The sequence below is a fragment of the Glycine max genome, chromosome 4, assembly GCF_000004515.6.
Source record: "Glycine max cultivar Williams 82 chromosome 4, Glycine_max_v4.0, whole genome shotgun sequence".
In the NCBI taxonomy this organism is placed as follows: Eukaryota; Viridiplantae; Streptophyta; class Magnoliopsida; order Fabales; family Fabaceae; genus Glycine; species Glycine max.
This window is the reverse complement of record NC_016091.4, coordinates 11,245,757-11,269,855: the sequence shown is the minus strand read 5'-3', so window position 1 is coordinate 11,269,855 and position 24,099 is coordinate 11,245,757. Positions and strand designations below refer to the sequence as shown.

The window sequence follows — 24,099 nt, the reverse complement described above, 5'->3', positions numbered from 1 at the left end:
TAGATGATGTTCAATAGAGGCTCTTTCTGTGACATCCTTACATCATTGACCATTAGATTTTTTACATGCAAATTATATATTTAGCACCCATGTTTGCACATATTAATCGGCATATCCAAACCTTTTGGTAAACAAAGAAAAATGCTTACCGTACGGGAAGGATACTAGTAATTACTATTATAAATAAATAACTTGTGACTATATTAACAATTTGTCATTTCTGGCTTGAGAGCAGAATAAAAACGTTGTCTAGCTCATCTAACATACATCAATGAACTCAAGTGCAAATTATTTTTCTAGTTAGTAATAAAAAAAATTAAAGGATGTATCATCGGGATACAACTTTGCCCCAAGAAATGAAATCAGTAAATGTAGTATATGACATAAAGGTTCAATTATACAAATCCCTGAAAATCATGACAAAATCTAGATGAGAGCTTGGATGCCTTGCTGTTGCATCTCTCTGAGTCTCCACATTAGGTAAATACCATCTTCTCCACGATCTTCTTGGTCCATTTGTTGTAATGCCCAAAAATAGAATACAGTGTGGATTGTATCCTAGCAAAGAAAAAAAAAAATCATTGTTAAAACCAGACAAGCAAGGTTGCATTCACTTAATGAAAACGGTATTATTAGACAAGTCTCAGATTATGTTGTACGTCAACTTGTATATTGACAACACTATAAATTTACTACTCAAATTAGGACAACAAAAAACATGAACAAAAATCAAAGCTAAAGCCTCAGATAAGAGAGCAGGGAGCATAGAGACATGATATGAACCAGAAGGGGTGTAATTATTAAGCCATTTGCATGTCTCTCTTTACAGAACAAACCATTTTATATATAGTGCATCTATGAAACCGAGCATTTCCTGATAGGACACCGGTGAATAATACTGATATTCATATTGGTGAGGAGTCACATAGGCCCATTATATGGAAAGTTTATTCTAGGAGAAAGAAAATAGGATTAGGGAGTGCGAGTTAGTTACATGAAGTGGCATAGGAGATTCTAACAAATTCTGTTGGGGGGTGGAGTATGTAAGGAGGTGAGGAGAGAGAAAAAAATAGTGGGGGGAATGGTGGCTGTTTAGGGGAATATTTCTCAGGAAAAGGAGTCACAGACTCCGGTTGTCATTCTAAATTCATGTACTAGCTTTTTGCTATCTTTCATATTAAATAACATTGTTATATTGAATTTCTGCTTTTCATACCACTGATTGTGAGTTCTAACATTGGTCCGACCTGCTGGATACATACGAGACCTGCTGGATACATACGAGACACGACTAGCATACTTCAGGAGATTCTATGCCACCAAAAATGACGGAGAGAGTTGACGTGTTGGAGGCAAGAATGAATTCGCTGGAGAACTCCTTGACGCAGTCCATGGAAGAGTTTTGTCGCTCCTTGATGACGGAGTTCGCCAAATTGCAAGACTGTTGTGTCAATGATGAGACCCGCTCACCATCGTTCAGTACAGAATCGGTGTTAGAATACAAAATGCCGGCGAAGAAGGTGGAGCTTCCACCATTTGACAAGGAGGACCTGGTGGGATGGATTACCCATGCTGAGACCTATTTTGAGGTGCATGGTTCATCGGAGGAGATGAAAGTGAGGTTAGCGAAGCTCAGTATGGAGGGTTCGGCTATTCACTGGTTCAACTTGTTATGTGAGACTGAGGATGCACTCACATGGTCTAAACAGAAGAAGTCGTTGATTGAACGATATGGAGGAAGAGTGATAATCCATTAGAGGAACTGAAGGATTTGCAGCAAGTGGGTGATGTTGATAAGTATATCACAGACTGAGTTTGTTTCCTCCCAGGTGGGTCATCTTCTCGCAGAACAATATTTGAGGTATTTCATGAGGGGCCTCAAGTCAAAGATTTGACTGCGAGTGAGAACTTTCAACCCAAAAAATTGTGTTCAAGCGATGAGGATAGCGCAAGATGTTGAGGCAAAGTTGCGTGGCTCTTTGATGCCACATATCAGTGGGAGTGTGATACAATGGAGGGGAGGTCGAGAATTGGATCCTGGATCGGGTGGAAAAAGAGGTGTTAGGTCAAATTTTCCTTCTGGTGCAAGAAGCGACAGTGGGTCACATTATAACTCAGGCCCATATAAAGGAACTTTCAGGTCAGGGCCTTTAAGTAGTGACCCAACTCAGACAATGCAATCTGGATCCAATGTGAACCCTAATTCAAGCTCCAATTCGGTGCAAAAAGAAAGAGATGAAGGAGGAAGGGGCAACAACCCTCGAAACAGAGATATTAAACATTTACCATACTCGGAATTGATGGATGGTAAGGTTTGCGGTTTGTGTTTTCAATGTGGAGAGCGATTTCACCCACTGCACCAATGCACAGAGAAACAGTTTCACTTAGTTATCCTGGGGAACAACGAAGTGGTTATCGCAGAAGGGGAGGTGATAGCCATAGAAGTAAGAGACGACGAAGATGAAGCAACCCTAGATTGTAATATTATGGGAGTGTTTGGGCTGACCGAAGGTATGAAGACGATGAAACGACCCACAACAATGTGATTGGAGGGAAAAGTAAGGGGTGTTGTGTTTAGGTGTTGGCTGACAGTGGCGCAAGCCACAACTTCATCGCGCCTCAAGTCGCAACAGCACTGGGTTTGACAATACCGATATCCCTACCATCACAAAGGGGAGATTGAGAAACAAGTGCAGAACATGTTGGAGCAGGGAATTATTAGGCATAGTTCCAGTGTTTTTTCTAGTCCCATGATATTAGTTAAAAAGAGATGCATTGTGGCGTATGCGTGTGGACTATAGGGAGCTGAATAAGGTAACGATACCTGACAAATACCCCATTCCGGTGGTAGAGGAACTTTTGGATGAACTACATGGTGCTACATATTTCCCTAATTTGGATTTGAAGTCAAGGTATCATCAAATCCGGGTGAAGGAGGAGGACATGCATAAAACTGCCTTTCGCACACATGAAGGGCATTATGAATTTATGGTTATGCCGTTTGGGTTGACCAATGCCCCCCCAGCTACCTTCCAATCTACCATGAACCAAGTGTTCAAACCTTTCCTAAGGAAAACTGCATTGGTGTTTTTTGATGATATTCTAGTGTTTAGCAAAGGATGGAAGGAACATATGGAGCATCTAACACAAGTTCTGAAGGCGCTTCAAGAAAACAAATTAGTGGTTAATAAGAAAAAATGCCTTTGGTAGAAGGCAAGTGGAGTACTTGGATCATGTAATTTCAGAAAAAGGTGAGGCTGTGGATCCAGAAAAAATAAGGAGTATTGTGAGTTGGCTTGTACTTCATAATGTCAAGGTGTACGGGGTTTTTTGGGTTTGACGGGATACCATAGAAAATTTATTACAGGGTATGGAATGCGGGCTAAGCCACTCACGGAATTAACGAAAAGAAAGAAGGATTTAATTGAGGAACAGAAGCATTAAAAGCTTTTGAGGAGCTAAAAGGGGTGATGACTCAAGCACCTGTGTTGACACTTCCAGATTTTAATCAACCATTTGAAATTGAATGCGATGCTTCCGGAAGAGGGGTAGGAGCTGTGTTGATGCAAAACAGGAAACCAATAGCATATTTCAGCAAGGCCTTGTCCGAGAATAATTTAAGCAAGTCAGCATATGAGAAGGAATTGATGGTGTTGGTGTTGGCAGTGCAGCACTGGTGACCCCTGCAGGGTAGAAAATTTGTGGTGTATTCAGATCAAAAAAAGCCTTCGACACTTGTTGCAACAAAGGATTACTACAGCTGACCAACAAAATTGGATAGCTAAACTCTTGGGTTACCAATTTGAGGTCATTTACAAACCTGGGCCGGACAATAAAGCAGCTGATTCATTATCTCGCATATATGAAGAAGGTGATTTGAAAAGCATCACTTCATTTCCAATTTGGATGCAAGAGCAGCAAGTACAGCATGAAGTTCTTCGAGACCCTTTCTTAAAACAGGTGATAGCTGACTTGCATGAGAATCCAGCTTCACAGCCGATGTTTAGCTTGCAACAAGGAGTGTTATTTTACTAGAATAGGTTGGTGCTGTCCTCCAAATCTTCTTGTATTCCTATATTGTTGCAGGAAATTTATATTGGGTAGGCATGAAAACTACCATTCAGGACTTTGTGAAGAGTTGTGACGTTTGCCAAGGACAAAAGTATTCAGCATCATCACCGGCTTGTCTGCTGCAGCCACTCCCAATTCCAGCTCAAATTTGGGAGGATATATCTTTAGACTTTGTCATGGGACTCCCTAAGTCTAAAGGATTTGAAGCAGTATTTGTAGTGGTTGACAGGTTATCCAAATATGCTCATTTCATACCCTTGCGCCATCCCTATACAGATAGAAAGGTGGCTGAAGTGTTTACAAAGGAGATAGTGCGTTTACATGGGATAAGCAGTGAATAATGAGTGATCGAGACCCTCTATTTGTCAGCCTGTTTTGGAAGTTGTTTCAACTGCAGGGTACTGTCCTAAAAATGAGCTCTTCGTATCATCCCGAGACGGATGGACAGACAGAGGAAGTAAATAGGTGTTTAGAGTCTTATTTGCGATGTTTTGCATCTGAACAGCCCAAGAATTGGTCATTCTGGGTGTTGTGGGCAGAATTGTGGTACTATACTACCTTCCATGTGTCTACTGGAGTGACTCCTTTTGAGTCTGTGTATGGGAGAAAACCTCCTACATTGGTTCGAGTTTTGCAAGGAGAAACCAGGGTGGAAGCAGTGGAAGTAGAATTGATGGATAGAGATGAGGCACTGCAATAGTTGAAACATCACCTGACTCATGCTCAAGAGTTGATGAGGAAATACGCTAACAAGAAACGAAGATACCTATCATTCGAGGTAGGAGAGTGGGTGTTTTTGAAACTCCAACCTCACAGACAAATGACTGTAGCTAGGAGGATTAACCAGAAATTGGCTCCGAGGTTCTTTGAACCTTTCCCAATTTTGGAGAGGGTGGGGGCTTGTCGTATAAACTGAAACTGCCAGACGAAGCTAGGGTGCACCCCGTTTTTCATGTATCTCAATTGAAGAAGGCAATTGGGAGTTATTCTGCAGAGGCATCTTTACCTGAAGGGTTGGAGATGGAGTTGGAGGAAAATGAAGAACCTGAGGAGTTGTTGGCTTCAAGAGAGATATTTGAAGGAGAGCAGCCAGTCAAATAGTGGCTGGTTAAATGGAAGGGCGGAGCAGCTGAGGATACTACCTGGGAAGATGAGGCATTGCTGAAAAGTCAATTTCAAGCACTTAGCCTTGAGGACAAGGCTGTTTCTTCAGGGGGGAGTAATGATAGGACACCAGTGAATAATACTAATATTCATACTGATATTCATATTGGTGAGGAGTCACATAGGCCCATTATATGGAAAGTTTATTCTAGGAGAAAGAAAATAGGATTAGGGAGTGCGAGTTAGTTACATAAAGTGGCATAGGAGATTCTAACAAATTCTGTTAGGGGGTGGAGTATGTAAGGAGGTGAGGAGAGAGAAAAAAGGAGTAGGGGGGAATGGTGGTTGTTTAGGAAAATATTTCTCTGGAAAAGGAGTCACACACTCAGGTTGTCATTCTAAATTCCTGTACTAGCTTTCTGCTATCTTTCATATTAAATAACACTGTTATATTGAATTTCTGCTTTTCATACCACTGTGACTGTGAGTTCTAACATTTCCATAGTATATAACTATATATTTATTTAAATGTGAAAAATAAAAATACATACACCATTCATCTTTACTTGATCCATGCCTTCCATAATTTCTAATAGATAGGAGATGCATGAGCTGGTGACAGAACATCAACAGCTCAACATGGAAACGAATGGGCACAAATTACATTGAGATTATTGAGGGGAAAGGAAGGCAAAATTTGCAAACTAATGGAATTAGAAAGTTAACACTATAAAGAGGCACCCGCTCTCTCAAATAGGACGTTAAAAACTACATGAAATTTTTACTGATATGACATTTTCACATTGTAGCAATTAAAAAATATAAACCATTAAAAACGCAGCATTTACCTTGCCTCCTTCTGTAATTGCCCCATTCCTATCACGTACACAATAGATTTGCTGAGTTTGAAACTGTGAAAATTCATTTAACAAAATCATTCATGTAAGTTTTCATTTCTACCGCATAAGAATAAATTTTCTAAATTAGCAATGAACTTCTGGAACTAATAATTTACATACCATTACAATAATTACTGGAGATGAGCCCATCATCTTGGTCTCTCTTATTTCCAGATCAGATACATGCAGAATCTGCAGAGTTAAATATTTAAATACATAAAAAACACTATATAGCCTAGTCCTAGTAGGTACAAGCACCTTAATCATATTTTTCTGTATAAATAATTGGGTAAGATTCACAAGAGGATGTCAGACTGGCTTAACCAAGATAAATTCGGAGAGAAAAAAAGTAAAATGGAATTGCATCATTTATGAGTAAAACTATGATCCAACCTTAGAAAATCTTTCTTTCATATTTCATTCACATGTTAGAGGAGATAAATGAGAAAACATTTGGAAAATAACAAGTCTATAACTTGTGAAAGTTTGACACATGATACACAAGTAAATGGTAGTACAACTACAAGTGTACAACCACATGTTTTACACTTGTCTAAATGGCACTTGGAGCAGTCCTGTTTCTCTTCATTAATAGAAAATATTTGTTCCATACTCCCACATTCCCACTCTATTTTGAGCTACAGCTATTAGCTAACTATATTATATCATTTGCACATGGAAGACGGAACCCATGTTACCTATGTTATATTTTATCAAGTTGATCAGGATTGAATTTTGGTTCAAGCAAAGAAGATACAAGGTTATTTCATTTTATGAATTTTTTTTCTTCACTTAACCGTATCAAATATACTATCAAGAACTCAAGAAGTTGAGTTAAAATGAAAACACATTTTTTGGGAACACTTTAACATGCTCAATATGGTATGGTACTATCAACCTCATTCAAAACAAAATGTAATTGAACAGAAAGAAACAATAAAGATTCAAAAAAATGTGAATCTCACCTTGTTATCAAAGAATATACCATGACTTTGGTAAGCATTATGCTCTGCTTTACAACGTTCAATCAGCTCAGGGCTACAATACTTCTTTAATGTTTCAACGTCTCCCTGTATATATAATTAAAAACTGATTCATAAATCATAAATGCATCTGCTCAACCAACTAATAGATTTAGAGCAAATCTTAGACATAGTACTTTGTCCATTGCTATCAGGTTTTGTATTAACAAGTGATGCACATAACAATTTTTTTAACAACTTATAATTTAATTGGTCAACTTCTTCCACTTCATTAGCCAACTTCTCCAGCTTTAACTAATGACTGCAACTACACACTTCAAATCTCCGAAGTCCAAATCCTCAAACCACCATTTCATGCTAATGGACCCCCCACATCCAACCAGGCAGACCGTTTTCTTTCTTAAGCAATATTTGATGACAACACTTCCCTTCTTTTTCACTAAATGATTCTCACTAAACATAGCATTAAATCCAATAGTTTAACCTAATTGAAGGTTTTCCTTTTCAAAATGATTATTAAAAAAAAGGCTCTTGCCTAATGATTACAATTTGTCATCAATTGAGCAAATCAAACATTATAATTAAAAATATATATAGCCCAATTATCTATAATCTATAACTTAGATCTCAAACTGTAATACATATTTGTTGCTCAAACCTTACATCACCATCATCCAGTTTACCCTATTATCTTATTTTGGAAGGGTAAAGATTAAACACTTGGCTTGGAATGAAAATATTCATTTCAGTTACAACTTACAACTGGCGATGATGCTGAGGATTTGTTCTAAAAGAAAGATAGGTGCTAACAGATTAACTAACAATGAGATGTAAAAGCGATTATAAGTGATACAAGTGTCATTTGTTACAACATGATACTAAATAAGTATTGGCTAATGGCTATAAACTTATGCCAAATTCAAATATGGAATGATTATACCTTGATGTAAGCATTAAGCACTGGTTTTATTGCCTCCTGTACTTCCCCAACAAATTCTGGTAATGAAAAATAACTGGTCCATGTAATCAAAATAAAAGAAAAAAGATGTTAGCAATTAAAGTAACAATAAAATGCTAAGACCAAGATAGAAAAACAAAAGGCATGAAAGCCTACGGATCCCGTTGACGTATTTCCTTGTAAGAAATTGCAGCATCTGTCTCTTGAAACATACTGTCATTGATACTGTAAAAGAAGTGCGGTAAATTAGTACTTAAATTTGCATCTTACATTACTACTATTTAGACTATAACCCTATGTTGTCAATCGCGGGCGTCGCGGCAGAGCGGAGCGGCGCGGCACCCATCCGCGACGGGGACAGACGTAGCGGCGCGGTTGGAGCGGCCACTATCGCGGCGGAGCGGCGCAGGATTTGGACCAGATTTTTGTGCCGCTACAGTGAAGCCATGGAAATTCCGAAAATGCCCTCACTTAATGCGGGAAAGTGAGGGTATTTTTGATATTTTTGTTTTGGTATTACCTGGTCAGGGCTTGCGTTGCTGGAAGTCGAAAACCTTGCTGCTCTCCAGACCTAGCGTTGCTGCGATACCCCGGCGAGGCTGCGACCCAAACGACGCTGCGACGCCGGTGACGCTGCGACACCGGCGAGCGCCGCCACCTCCTCCACGCCCAGGAGCACGCGAGTCTGTGACACTGTAGAGCTGCGCCGCCACCTTGCTTGAGGTTTCCTATATTTTTTGTTTTCCTAATTATTTAATTGCCCTTTTTTTCAGTGTGGGACTGTGGGTGCCATGAGCTGTTGGTTTCAATTTTTGTATGGTGAGGAAGACGTGCAATATGAGAAGTGAAAATTGAATGAAATGATGCCAAGTGAGAAGTGCTAGCTGTATTAATGCGTGTGATTTTATTATTTTTTTAAAAAAATGTTATATGAATATCCAATGTGCTAGTTGATACCTAAACAGAATGTGATAAAAAAAGATAAAAAGAAATATGAAATGTTGAAGCATTTAAAATAATGAAGTATTTGTGTATTATACTATTATTATTATTTTTCGATGGGTGTGTTATTTGTTTTCTGGGATGAAATGGGTATGTCATTACCATTCTAGGGTACGTGGTTCATTTAATCTTTTTGTACTTAGTTCCGATGAATATAGGAACTTTTGTTTAATTTTTCAATTTTTGTTGGTTTCAATTTTTATACATTTTAATTGGTTACGTTAGATGATAAAATGACAGGAGCTTTTTTTGTATTTAATTGGTTACATTAGATGATAAAATGAGCTCTCTATCATCATACAATCATGAATGATTTTTTTTTTGGACTTTTGTGATAATTGAGTGCATGAAAGAGAATGTAACTTTTTGTTTTGTAACTTTTGTTTAAGTAACTATGTTTTTAGTTATTTTACTGTTTTTGAACTTATATATATACATATTATTAATTATTTAACATGTATAAAAAAACACATTAGAAAAGCGGTCATCCCGCCATCCGCTATCCTGCTATCCCACTTTTGGGGTCGGCCACTCCACTCCGTTACGCCGGTATTGACAACTATGCTATAACCAGACAAATATTGCAGCATGTGTAACTATTAACAGTAACCAATCATTTGGTAGTTCTAATTTCCAAGAACAAGAATAAGTGCAAAGAGAAACTCAATGACATACTCCTGTATTTTGTGAATAATGGGGCTGTCACTGGTCTCATATCTTTCCCGCAAGTCCTCTACTATCTGTCAATTCCAATATATATATAAAATAGCATACAAACAAAAGGTGACTCAGAAGTTAAATATGTAACATATTCCCTCCATTCACAATCATGAATTATCACATAGGACACTAATATTTATGAATGCAATTGAGGCAAGCTGCACAATATATCATATTGTTATACAACAAAGTGCAGTCAAAGGAATAATTATTTTAGTAGAATAAAGAACCTCAGGAGTGGAGTCGGGAGTAGAACATACCTCCTGGCCCTTTGTCTTCACTGGGTCACTATACTTAAGGAATCGCTTGGATACTGGATGGCCTTTCACCTTTATGAAAATGCAGAGAAGATAATTCAATGGACTGCTTTTCCCGACAATCCAATTAAAAAAGAACTGCAACTAAGTTTACCTTCTCCCTGAACTCATCAAACTTCTTACTCCACCAAGATTGTTTAGATGGCATAACAACAAGATCTGTTCTTGTACTTGTTTCACCACTTGATGCAAAAGGAACTCGCTTTCTCTTAGTCGGGGTACTACTTAACTCCTCTTTTACTATGTCATAACCTTTTTTGGTTATGTCAACTAACTTTGCATCCTTTAATTTTTGGAAGGCAGCAGAAACATTTGGAGAGGAAATAGTTGATTTAAATTTGCCAAACAACGAATCAGCATCCTTACTAGACCCAGATTGCTGATTTTTCTCTTCCTCACGTGATGTCTGATTTCCTCCATTTGCATCAGCACCCTGTTTTGTTGAAGAATCAGTTGATCCTGAAGAATCCTGCTTTCCTATCCCAAAAGTTTCCTTCACCTAATTTAACAAGAGCAATGCCAATAACCTATCAATGGTCAATCATATTCACCAACAGAGTTGTAAATCATAAACAGACCTCCTCTGATGCAGCTGAAATCTTCTCTTTAACATTGTAAGAAACCTGCAAAATGTATAATTAAATTCCAGGAAGCATGTCAGCTTATTCAAAATAGATATATGGATCCCATGTTCCCATCAACAACTTTAATAACAATTGCATTTAGCTGCACAAACAAACAAGGGAAGAATGAAAAGATAAATAGCAATCCAAGGTATGCATCACTTTACCTAACAAAAAAAAAACATTTTTATACCATTAAATGGGTACCTAGAGTGTAAGGTCGCATTAGACTCTTCTACACAATTACACATGCTCTCCAATGACTTTGTACTCTAGGTATGCAGTGATGAACACCTTAGAGTTGTTTATATAGCATTTTCCAATAAGACTACAGAGCATCAGAAGTGAGGTTCTTTTTTACCCCCTTTTCTCATAACTAATTTCCATTACTAATCCAGAGTAGAAATTGAAGATGACCTTCGATTATACCTTCCTTGCAGCAGCTTCAGCTTCTGTCCACGCTTCATCCACTTGTTTGTACAGCTTCTCAGTTTTTTGCTTTGTTCTGCATTATCCACTTAACCATCTTAGGCCCTCCATTGAAGTGTTGAGCCAGCCTTGACATATAATGGTATGTCTCAGCCTATTAATCAGTAACACACTTACCTTTCTTTCAGCTCTTCTTTTACCCCTTTAAGTTCATCTGCTTTTTCTTTCAGCTCCTTGACAGACTGTTGGAATTCTTGGTTTCTGAAACCATCAAAGACAAGAAACAAATAGGGCATAACGTAACACCCTTCAGAAAGAATCAACAAGACAAAATATACAAGGCCATGAAATCCATAAACAGTTAGAAGCTCAAGCTTTGTTATCTCCAAATACAAAAGGTTAGGTCTATTCTTTCATTTTGTTATCTCCAAATAAATTTTCTTAGAGAGAGAGAGAGGAATGAATACCTAACAGCTTGGCCTTTAATGTTCTTAGAGAACTCATTGAAGACACTGTATCTACGCCTATCTTCCCAAACCAAAGGTAACCTTCTACTCCTACTCCAACCCTGTAAATAAATGAATAAATATAAAAAGAGAGATAAAATTTGTTGTTAAAAAGGAAATGAAATAAAAGGAACCTGGTGGTGAAGAAGGGATCGTTTGGAGAGTAACAAATCACGAATCAGCTTTCGCGTTGCCATTGGGAATCAAAACCGAGAGAGAACGTCGTCTTCTTTTAATTTCTTATCTCATTTTATTTTTTGTAATGCATCCGTTTGCGTTGCCGGTGCTTGAGGAAGAACAAATAAAGACCTTGCGTAACTGCTGTGTTGTGCTATGCTGCAAGAAGAAAGAGAATCAATAGTGTACTTGCTTACTCTTTGTATCTTGCGCTCTGGGCTTAGGGTTGCAAATGATAAATATACCTCCCCTATCTAATGAATATACCTCCCATTTCTTTCTTCTTTTCATTTCTCTTAAATATCCTTCTAATATATTCTTATAACTTTCTAGAAATAATTTTTGCTTACCCCCTTCCTTTCCCTTGCAATGGAATAATGAAAGAAACGGTAAATACTCATTTTGGTTCCTAAAAGTGTGAGACCATGATAAATTGGTTCCTTAAAATGCAAAATTCAAATTTAGTCCCAAATATACAAAAAGTACGACAAAACAGTCCTACGAATAATTTAATTACAAATTGATTCCTAAACTTTACATCAAATTGGTCCTCAAAAATACAACTTAATTACAAGTTAATCACAAAATGATCTCACAAATTTAACTATAGGACAAATTTGTTGCACATTTTACATATTAAGAGACTAAATTTGAATTTTACATCTTTTAGGGATCAATTTGTCACAATCTCACACTTTCAAGAACCAAAATAGGTATTTATTCAAAAGGAAAAAAAATGAGTTGGTTGGAACAACAAAAGAAAACAAACCAACCAGAGGTATTTACACCACGTTGTTGAACAATCATTATGAATTTCCCATTCAACCTTCGTAATCAAGAAAATTGCAACAATAAAATAATAATAATAATAATAGTAATTTTCTAAATCCATAAATTATAATTTAGTGTTATCACAAAAAGGGAGGTTGAATTTTGATTTTAGAAATTTTTAAAGCATTTTCACAATCAATCTAAGTTTTTGTCTAGTGAAGAAACTTTGCAAAAACAGATAATAGATCTTTTGAAAAACACAATCAAACGATGGAAAACAAACATGTTAAGCACAAGATGTTTTCAAAAGACTAAGAACAAATTCAAACCTTATGTCAATTGAAAGCAAAGGGAAAGTAAATAAGACTTAGAGAGTTGTATTGGTTTGTTTCTACCACTAAGACTACATCCAGTTTTTGGCAAAACATTAAATTCCACTAACTTCTCATAAGTGACAAGTATTGTGTCACAACCACTTCTGACTCTACAAATCAAGCTTTGCACAAGTTTGATTAACACCCAGTATTCTTTGTCCTACTAAGTTATTGTTAGCTTTAAACAAATCAGTAGAGATTTATAGTTCAAGTTTGCACAGAGACTAAATCTAGAATCGTCTTATAGATAAATATACAATTAACACTTTGTCTTTTTATGTCAATATGTTCAAGGTATCCTGACTTTACAAGAATATACTGAAAGTTTTTTTGCGAAAATAATAATGAATGTTTTTTCGTGCAAGGTTGATACACTAATTCTTCAAAGCTTTTGGTTTATATAAGCCTTATCTTTAATTGTTCGTTGTCTCATAAAGGGTAGATTTCTTCACTTGATCTTCATCTAATGAATGTGGCTGTTGGGGCATTAAATGCATGCCCTTTCCTCATGCAGAGAGTCCATTCTTCGAAGTTTGTGTGTTGAGTACTACAATAGATAGTCACTTCCTTTATGTCAAAGCAGGTCTAGTACAATAGAGCTCTTCTTTTGATGGCAATTGAGGAATTTCAAACCTTGACTTCACAATCACTTCTGACTCTACAAATCAAGCTTTGCACAAGTTTGATTAACACCCAGTATTCTTTGTCCTACCAAGTTATTGTTAGCTTTAAACAAATCAGAAGAGATTTATAGTTCGAGTTTGCACAGAGACTAAATCTAGAATCGTCTTATAGATAAATATACAATTAACACTTTGTCTTTTTATGTCAATATGTTCAAGGTATCTTGACTTTACAAGAATATACTGAAAGTTTTTTGCGAAAATAATAATGAATGTTTTTTCGTGCAAGGTTGATACACTAATTCTTCAAAGCTTTTGGTTTATATAAGCCTTATCTTTAATTGTTCGTTGTCTCATAAAGGGTAGATTTCTTCACTTGATCTTCATTTAATGAATGTGGCTGTTGGGGCATTAAATGCATGCCCTTTCCTCATGCAGAGAGTCCATTCTTCGAAGTTTGTGTGTTGAGTACTACAATAGATAGTCACTTCCTTTATGTCAAAGCAGGTCTGGTACAATAGAGCTCTTCTTTTGATGGCAATTGAGGAATTTCAAACCTTGACTTCATTTATTCTTCATAGGATTTGATGGATCTTAGGAGAATTTTTCTGCAAAAGAAATTTCAAGCACACAGTATTAAATGAAGTCTTAAATGTCATCTTAAATGTCATATCAGATCATGAGTCTATTTTCCTATCGTTTGAAACATTAGACGCAGACATCTCAGACATGTTTCGATAAATCATCAAATACAAATATCAAATGCTGATTTTGCATAAGATGCAACTTTTAACCTTTGTATTTATTTACACCAAATCAAAATAATTAAGGGTTTTGATTTGTCTTTAAGACAGAATGTCTTTTGACTTAACAATCTCCCCCTATTTTATGATGTCAAACAAACACAAATTTAAAAAGGATAAAGGCAGAAATTATAAGATATATCATTAAAGCATTAGACAATCTTATCAAAATGTAGAGGATAAATAAGATAAACAGATCACACAACTTCATAAGACTTTGGGGTAAAGTTTAAATAATTACCAAAAAGCATCTTATTTTATTTATATCAAGAATTTCACATCAAGAAGATATGATCTAAGTACGAAATAAAATTTCAAGGCAGAAATAACCACAAGAACTCCCCCTGAATTAATGTTTTCTTTAGACTTTGTCACTCCCCCTCAAATGATGTCGAGATTCAATCTTTTACTTTTTCGCCCCCTTTTGTTTGGCAACTTCTTCGTTAAGAAACTCATCACCTGAGTCCTCATTATCATAAGAAAGAATAGGGCTACCAGGTGGTGTTGGAGGACAATGAGGTTTCCATCCAATGGCTTTCTTGTAGAAGTAGTCACCAATCAGAGACCATTTATGGACTTCCTTCTCAACATGAGCGCGATCCTTCAAGACTTGAGCAAAGGCTTCCCTCGCTCTGACTAGTTCCACTTCAAGTAGACAAACACAGGAACGAAAGGGTGGAGGATCATATACTGGAACAACCATGGAGTCAAAAGCAACTTCAACACCAGATTTAACTTCTTCAATGATAGGATCCACATGGTATGTGAAGAAGAATCTACAGAAGGGCAAATACGCCACAAAAAAATAAGGTGCAATTAGACTCACCATAAAATTCCCTCTTCCATGTGTAAAGCATGTTGAAGGGAGTTTCTTGAGTAAAGCAAGTGTGGTTCAGAGTCTGATAATATTGCCCAACTTCATGGTGATAGGCATCTACAGCTAGCTTTTCCTCCCAAACCAGAACAACATTCTTGTAGCCTGTGGAAACTTCCCATGGCATATACATCCAGATTTGTGATCTCAAACTTGTGTTTGAGAGTTTCAAGCTCATGTTTGAGCAGATGGTCAAGTCAAGCTCTAACAAATCTAACAAGTTCAACATCTCCATTGTCTTCAATTAGCAACTCATTGCCTTTGTAGCAATTGGCCTTTTGATACAGAACAGGCTTGTCAATTGTTATTTGAAAGTGAGTCTTTGAAGTAGTTAGGAAAAAGAATTCTTACCCCCAATATGAAAGGCATGTGAGTGTTGAGCCTTTGGATTCTACGAAAGGAAGCTTGCCTTGATCTAATCTCTTATTTGTAAGAATATAGCTTCATTCTCAACTCAGGGCCATAATTTGATTGCTCATAGTCTAGAAAGTTCATACTCTCTTTAGAAGCCTTCAATGAGATTTCTTTATTCTAGAAAGTAACTTCAGACTTAAATCAATACCACGGAAGAACAACATTGAAGTTACATAGAAGACCCATCAGCTATTGTAAATCTAGGGGAGTAGAGAATGGCATGTCATCATATTCAACTTCTCTACTTCTCTAGACGCTAGCACAATGAGTGTATATCTTGTGGTCTGTAGGCAGATGCCGAAAGATTAGATTGTTATGATTAGGCGCCACAGCCTGTCGAGAACGTCTTGAAGATGTGGACTTTTTCTCCATAGACTCCAAGAGCATACTCTTCTTCTTCAAGTAGTGTTTCCCAATATTGATAAGAATAAGGATTAATACCTGGAAAACCCTTCCATCTAGAGCTTAAGAAGATTGAGCCTTTCCAACTCTAACTTTTGCATCTCTAGATCAAGAGCATGAGTCCTAATGTTGACTTTGTCTTTCCAGACTTTGTTGCAGGTTTGCCATTCCAACACTCTATGTCCTTAGAAGCCAGGGTAGAATCTGACATTCATATAAGGTTCAGTAGGAACATCCTATGAAAGTGCTAGTGGAGGCAGAGACCTTGAAGGAAGAAGCCACTCAATGGTTCGCTACTGATCTTTCCTCATTAGAGGATAATCAAGTTTAGAAAAGAGATTTGTCAATCTGATAGGTTCTTTAGTGGCTTGCAACACTTTTCTTCTTTCCAAGCCAGTCTGTACATCTGCGATAGTAACAGATGTTGGTGATCCAAAGATAGCTTCAAAATGTTTGATTCTGTCTTAATCCATTATTCCAAACAAATCAACGTCGACTTGTCTTTCATCAGCTTTAGACATTGGCCTTAATCTAACAGGTTCAACACCAGGGTTTATCTCAATGATGTTGTCCTCAGACTCATAGAGAAAAACTTCAATGATAGATTGGACCATAACTTCTTCAAGAGCTTCCTTTTTTGTTAGGTCCAAATCATTAGGGACGAAAGCCACTTCAACTCATGTGTGTCTTACAACAACATCTGCAAAGAATAATTTAGCTCCATGCTCAACAACAGACTGAATCCTCTAAAGCCCTTCCATTTCAGCTTGCTTGGCTTTAAGTTTAGACTGTGCCTGGTTGGACTCTACAATTACTTCCTCAGGCAATGGCTCACCATCAATATCAACCATGGTTGCCTCTTCAACTATTTTCATCTGCACCTCCTCAACAAATAGGATCTTTAGAGATTCCAAAATAACATCTTCTTGAATTTCTTCAAAGAACTTTTCCTGCCAAGGTCTTCAGGTTTGCATCTTCAACCAATTTCTTCTTATGTTCTTCCATGGATATGACTTCCACATATGCAATGATGCAGACTTCTTCCTGTATAGCATCCTTCTCTAAAGAGTTTTATGGTTAGTCTTTTTGGTGGGGGCTATGATGTAGGTTCAAACATAGAGTCTGGTTCCTTCTTCTTTTAGGTTATTTAAGGATCTGAAGGTTTGAAGTTAGATAATGGTTCTTTCTTGGGTTTCTTTGATTGGCTTAAGGGTTTAGGGTCAAATGATGGTGGATGGGATCTTTTCTTTTGGTAGGAAGTTTGAGTCTAAGCTAGCTAGGTTTAGAATGCTTTGGCTTGGCTTAAGCTTACTCCCCCTGAGTTTACTGAGACGCTACTCCAGACTCTTGATCTATTGGCTGCTCTTGAGCTCTTTTCGTTTGTCCAACCACATATCATGGTTCCTCCTTATCTCCTTCTTGACCTTTCTTTTGATATGCTTTTGAGCATATTCAAGGAATTTGTCAACTATTCCCATTTTGACAAAGGTCACACCTTTGAGTTGTGTGGCACCTACAGATGGTTCCAACATAGACACATCTACCCTCTTGTTCCTTGTGATCTTAGTCAACAATATCCTATAAGGAACAAGGTTCTTCTTGCCTTTGGCATGAAATCTGTCCTTGAATGCTTGAAGCAAGTAGAAAAAGATGACTTCATTCATATTAACCTTTTCATCCACCATCACCTTATACATGCATAATCTATCTTTGTCGCGTACATGGTCTCTTGATCCTAGTCTAAGCATCATTGTGTTGAGCAAAAAATAGTGGACAAGTCTGCACATGTGTGTGAGGTTTGTAGTTCTCAAGAAGCTAACCAAAGCCTTCTTATCAAACGATTCTGGATGTGGCTATTTTTCGTAAAATAAATTAAAAAGGATTTTATTTAAAAATAAATAGAGTTTTAGGAAAATAATGAGATTTTTGTAATTAAATAAATAAGGAGAAATATTTTTATTAATTAAAATAATGGTTTTAAGGTAAATAAAATAAATATATATTCTTAGAAAATAAAAAAAGATGTTTTATTTATTCATGTGATAGAAAGTAAAATATAATTCTTTTTTATAAAATAAAAAAATAGAGTAAACAATAGACTAAGAGTATCCTAGCTATAAATAGAGACATATTAGATCAACTTTTACATTTACAATACATCTTTACACTCTCTCATCTCTCAAATTCGTTTTTCCTTCCCTTCCTATCAACATCCTCTCTTTTTCCCGCATACACCCAAATATGTCTTAGTAAAATTATGATCTTGGACTCTTTAACTGTTGGATCATCGTGAAATTTGAACACCAGGTTCATAACCTATTTTTGCACATCCCTAACATTGAGATTTGTGAAATAATGTCTATGGTGAGAGAAATATCCCTCGCACGTAGCTCTTTTTCTTGTATACATCCAAATCTGTCTCAGTAAAACTACGATCTCAAACTCGTTAATCGTTGGATCGCCGTGAAATTTAAACACCAGGTTCGAAACTCATTTTTCCACATCCCCACTGTTGGGATTTTGTAAATAATGTCTATGGTGAGAGAAACATCTCCACAGAGATAGTGAAATTGAGGCTCTAATCCCTTCTCCTTCTCTCTAATGCTTGGAAACCCTAGCAGAACAACCAGAGGAAAAACTTGAAGAATCTTAGGGAACCGCTAGAGACGCCTCTATCACTACCGGACTACACACATGAGCCCACTTAGATTAGAGGTAAGGGATGAGTTTATCGTAATTGGAGTTAGAATGAACATGTGTAATGTTGGATCGAGTGGCCTCGGAATAATTAAGAAATGGGGGTTGAATTAATTATTAATGTGTCTTGACTAATTAAAAATTTATCCTTCTTAATATTACTAGATTTAATTGGGCTTTACTACTAAGTTATGAGAAAGTAAAGAATAGAAACAATAACTTAGACAAAAGTAAAACGGAAATAAAAAGTACACATCAGAAATTAAAGAGTGTAGGGAAAAAGAAGACAAATACAAGATTTATACTGGTCCGACAACAACCCGTGCCTATATCTAGTCCCCAAGCAACCACCGGTTCTTGAGATTTCCAATAACCTTATAAAATCTTTACAAGCAAAGATCCACAAGGGATGCACCCTTCCTTGTTCTCTTTGAACAACCAAGTAGATGTACCTTCCACTTGAACTGATCCACAAGAGATGTATCATCTCTTGTTCTCAGTATTACAACCCAAGTAGATGTACCATCTACTTGTACCACAAAGGATGTACCCTCCAATGTGTTAAGATAAAGAATTCTTAGGCGGTTAGTCCCTTGAATCTTTGTAAGGGGAAACAAATGATATCTCAGGCGGTTAGTCCTTTGAAATCTTTTGTTTAAAGGGAAAGGGAAGAATCAAAAGAATTCTCAGACGATTAGTCCTTTGAATCTTTTGGCAAGAGGGAGAAGGAATGAAAAGATAGCACCCTTTTGTTTTCTGCAGAATTTCTACTTGCAGAAAAACAAAGTTTTGAAATAAAGTTTAGAAAGCTTTTTGGCAAAGAAAAAAACAATGGGAAATGGTTAGAGAAAGATTGTGAAAAAGAATTGTTTGGAAGAATATCATATATGTCTATTGAATGTGTGCCAAAGTCATACTTTTATAGACTCTTCATGTCTGGTTAAAAAAACCATTGGAAGAGTTGTGACTTTAGATAAAACCATGTTAAGAGTTATTACTCTTAACTTTTTCTTCAAAACTGTTTACTGGTAATCGATTACCACAAAGGTGTAATCAATTACACAATGCATTTTATGAAAAGTTATGACTCTTCACAATTGGATTTGAATTCCAACGTTCATATTCACTTATAATCGATTACTAATATAGTGTAATCGATTACACTATTTGAAAAACATTTTGAAACGTTACAAATCATTTGAAAATATTTTGAAAACCAATCTGGTCACTGGTAATCGATTATAACCAACTGGTAATCGATTACCAGAGAGTAATCACTCTGGTAACTTAGAAAATTTGAGAAAATTCTTTTGTAAAACAAAACTGTGCTATTTGGTTTTTGAAAAATTCTTTTAATACTTATCCTATATGAAGTCTTGACTTGTTGCTTCTTGATTTCTTCTTTTGAATCTTGAATCTTGGATTGGATTCTTGATGCTTGATCTTGAAGTCTTGAATCAATCACTTGGGCTTTTGGCATCATCAAAATTGCTTGGTTCATCATCATGAAGCTTGCTTCTACATGTATGGATCCTTAGAGGATCAAATTGAGATTTATTTTGGGATGTTTATTGTATTGTGATTCTTCCTTTATGATTATAATTACGAGATTGTTGTGTTTGATGGGCCAATTGATGCCTTGATGTGAATTGATTGATAAAATTGAGTGCTCTTGGTGTTTTCATGTTTTGACCTATATTTTTTATTCCTTTCATTTTGATATGATTATGTGAAATTGTTTGAGGGGTTTAATCATATGAACATAACATATTAATATTATTATTGTGTGACATGTATATAATGCATAAGACATGATAATGTGTTGTCTTGGGATTATGGAAGTGTGATGAACTATGTGAAGTAACAAGTTGAGTATGTGTTAAATTGTGAGATCACACATGTGTATTGAGATGTTGTATGGATTGAGTTGTGAGCTATGAATCGTACAATCGCACGACTGTAAGACCCTTTAAGGGCGACGAGTTAATGCGCCATGAGTATTGTGATGGGATCCATTGTGGGAACCCGACGAGTTTAATCACTTTGAGGCGTGACAAGTTAAAACTATTTTGATAACAATTGAGGAGTCGTGTGTTTTGTACAATTCATAAATAGAGTCTGCGTGCTAAAATATTTTCTGGATTAGACCTAAATCAAGAGGGAGAGGCCCTAACGGACTCTTCGGGGTATATGCCTTGAGGGTAAATACACTCAGTTTGAATGTTCCTTGAAGCCTATGTTGATCCCATATAGTTGGAGCATTATCACAAAACAAAGTGACCCTGACTGGTCTCCCTATGATTTTACCTAGTGAGAATGACCTAACTTACTAGTGTGTGGTCTGTCTTGTCATGTACTCCTAGGCACCCAATGAGGTTTTTCACTGACATGGTACCACATTGCATATAGGATTGAGTCTTAGTATATCTATTGCATAACACTTGTTTATTGATCAATATTGATCGGTTGAGTGATATCGTGTTTTGATTTTTGAGTATGTGAATGATGTGAAAATATGTGAGGCGTGTAGTGTTGAGAAGTGATGTCACGCGATAAGTGGTGCAATAACGTGAGCTGTGTTTAAGTAAGTTGTATTTCATTTATATGATATGTATATCTATGTTGTTTTGTGGATAGCTATGGAGAACCTCATGCTAGAGGATGCTAAAACACAAAGCTATGGAGAACCTCGTGGGAACAAATGGTTAAGTGGAAAACTATGGAGAACCTCATGCTAGAGGATGCTAGAACACAATGCTCTGATAGGATGTGACATTGGGACATGGGTTTCAGTATTATTTGCATAATATTTTGAACATGTTACTTTATGTTATTCAACTGCTTAACTTGTTTCCTTTTGTAAAAGAATTGGATGGTCTTGTTTTGGACCAGAGATGTTTTCATATCCTTATTTGATAAGTTTTTAATTTGGTGATTAACGTGAATGTGAACCTTTTACCCACGTGAATTCCTTTATGTTTATTGAATAAAATCATTTTAATTAATTCCGTATTTTCATGTATGATACTATATAAATATGTATGTCAGGGTAGAGGGTGTCATAATAATGCCCACTGTCTCCTAGTTATATCTTTCTCCCAATCTTTATCAAAGACCAAACCCTTTTATGGATACCCAATCACAGTAGCAAGGGTCTTAGGCAAAATGATCACCTCCCTTCCATTGACGACTCCTCGAATGTTGACTCCATCTTGTCTTCCTGTTCCTCAGAAAAAGGGCATAGGTACCATAGTGCCATCAGCTGAACTTCTCCAAAAATGGTGTCCAACCAACACGATCAAAAAGGCCTTTCATAACAAAGCCTTCTTCCATCAGACACTGATATTAATGTATATATACAGGTTTTTGATGATGACAAAGTATAAGCAAACAAGATTCCTTCAAGAAACATTTAAGGTTAAGCAAACAGAGATTGCTTCAAGATTAATTCAAGATCAAGCAAACAAGATCAAGAAAAAGATAAGGTCTTAGTTTATTTGTTAAAAGAATCACACATTGGTTAATAAGGTTTGGCCTCAAAGCTTGATTTTCAAAATGTTTATATAAAGCTTTAAAAAATGTTTTATTAGTACAAAAATAAATATTTTTGCACTGGTAATTGATTACCTGATATTGTAATCGTTTACCAGTAGCCTAGACACTTGAGAGATAGAGTGCATATCTTGTGGACTTTATCACTTTTCATTCTTGAGCTGATTGACTATCTTGTCATGTTTGAGATGCTTGGATGATTTTTTCGTTTGGAGAGGAGAATAATTCTAGGATTTTGCAATTCCAGTTTTTACTGTTCATGCGCACTATTCACCTAGCAATAAAATTCGTTTTCTGCTTCAATCTGCAATTTTGTTTTCTGCTGATTAATGGAAGGCTAAGTCCCCAATGTTGTCTTCTCTTAAGGATCAAGCACAACTCTCTTTGAGGTTTTGTTATTACTATTGAATTCTGATCAGTTTTTCCTCTTCACTAATTACTCTGGATTTGTTGCTATTAATCCATGCATACTTAGTGCTTGATTAATTGTCTATGCGCTTAATTTACGTTCATGCTTAATGATCAGTTTCGTTCATGATTAATTGGTGTATGTGTTGCTTAATCACATAATGACAACCTTATGTTAATTTTCGCTTAGTAATTTAATTTAGGGTAGGATTAAGTGGTTGAACTATTTAAGGATAAATTCTCGTAACTTAAGATAAGAGACTTCCTTGTGAATCAAGGGGAAACAACATGTTTTAATTCTGTTATTTTCTAATTCAAATTTGCTTGCTGTTCAATTTACAAAAACAAACAACCCCCCCCAATTGGTTTCTGTTTTATTACTATCTGTTATGAACATTTGGTTGACCATTGCTCGTTGGGAGATGACCTAGGCTCACTTCCTAGATACTGCATTTTTAATGTTTATTTGATTTGGGTACAACCTCGATCAAATTTTGCGCTGTTGCCGAGGAGCAGTGGGCCAAAGGTTCATAACAGTGTTTAGTTGTCTTGTTTTGTGTAGCGTTCTGTTTTGCATTTCAGTTGCGTCCCCTATTTAGCAACTATTTTTAGCGACTGTTTTAGCGGCTGATTCAGCTTTGTGTTTTACTGTGAACAGTGATTAGCGACTGATTTTGCAATTTAATTAGCGATGTTTGTTTTGATAGTTAGAGTTGTTATTTTTGGCTGATTTTTTGTGTGATAGCTTCTTTTGATCCATATTTTGTGTGAAAAATATCAGGAGTACTTGGTGTGACAGTATTTGAGGGAGACAAAAATTTTGGGAACTTGTTTTAAGCAAAACTTAAAACGGCCATAACTTTTGGTCCGGGTATCAGAATGACTATTATTATATATGCATTTGGGGTAGAAAAAAATTTCCCTTACTATAATCACCTGCTTTAGCCGGTTGGGGTCTCCCAAACTCCAAAAATCAGCCGTTTACTAAGTTTTTTATTTTTTTTTATTTTTCAAGTATTATTGTCCTATTTTTCTAAACTTTGCTTAAGTAGTTTTCATAGTTATAATTTGAATTTTTGTTTGAAATTTTTTGTGCTATCTTTTCGTGATTTTAAGGTGTTCCTCACAAAATTTCAGCTCATTTGGATATCATTTAAGTATAGCTATAGTTTTACCCCCTTGTTAGGTGCTTGTTGAGAAACACATTATTTGTTGCATATAGTGCATGACTAGGGACAATCCAGGTGATTTACAACCCTTTGATCCTAAAATAGATAGAACATTTCATAGATTAGTTAGGCATAGTGTGCATCCTGATCATTCTATGCATTTTGAGCATTTTGAGCATTCTATTGCTGGTGATTCTGAATATTCTGATTTTGAATATTCCAC

At 36.3% G+C, this 24,099-nt stretch overlaps 1 protein-coding gene across 1 annotated transcript; it reads right to left on the bottom strand.

Annotated features, from left to right (window-relative positions):
- Positions 1 to 357: 357 nt before the first annotated feature.
- On the bottom strand, positions 358 to 11,979 carry LOC100784560 (mitochondrial import inner membrane translocase subunit TIM44-2). The gene is made up of 14 exons (XM_003522770.5): positions 11,747 to 11,979; positions 11,574 to 11,674; positions 11,284 to 11,367; positions 11,107 to 11,182; positions 10,633 to 10,677; positions 10,149 to 10,553; positions 9,998 to 10,066; positions 9,693 to 9,757; positions 8,172 to 8,240; positions 7,998 to 8,070; positions 7,040 to 7,144; positions 6,195 to 6,266; positions 6,024 to 6,086; positions 358 to 558 (listed from the first exon to the last, which is right to left on the bottom strand). Exons 1-14 carry the CDS (start codon positions 11,807 to 11,809, stop codon positions 427 to 429), a joined length of 1,422 nt encoding a protein of 473 aa, XP_003522818.1. The 5' UTR covers positions 11,810 to 11,979; the 3' UTR covers positions 358 to 426.
- Between the last annotated feature and the right edge of the window lie 12,120 nt (positions 11,980 to 24,099).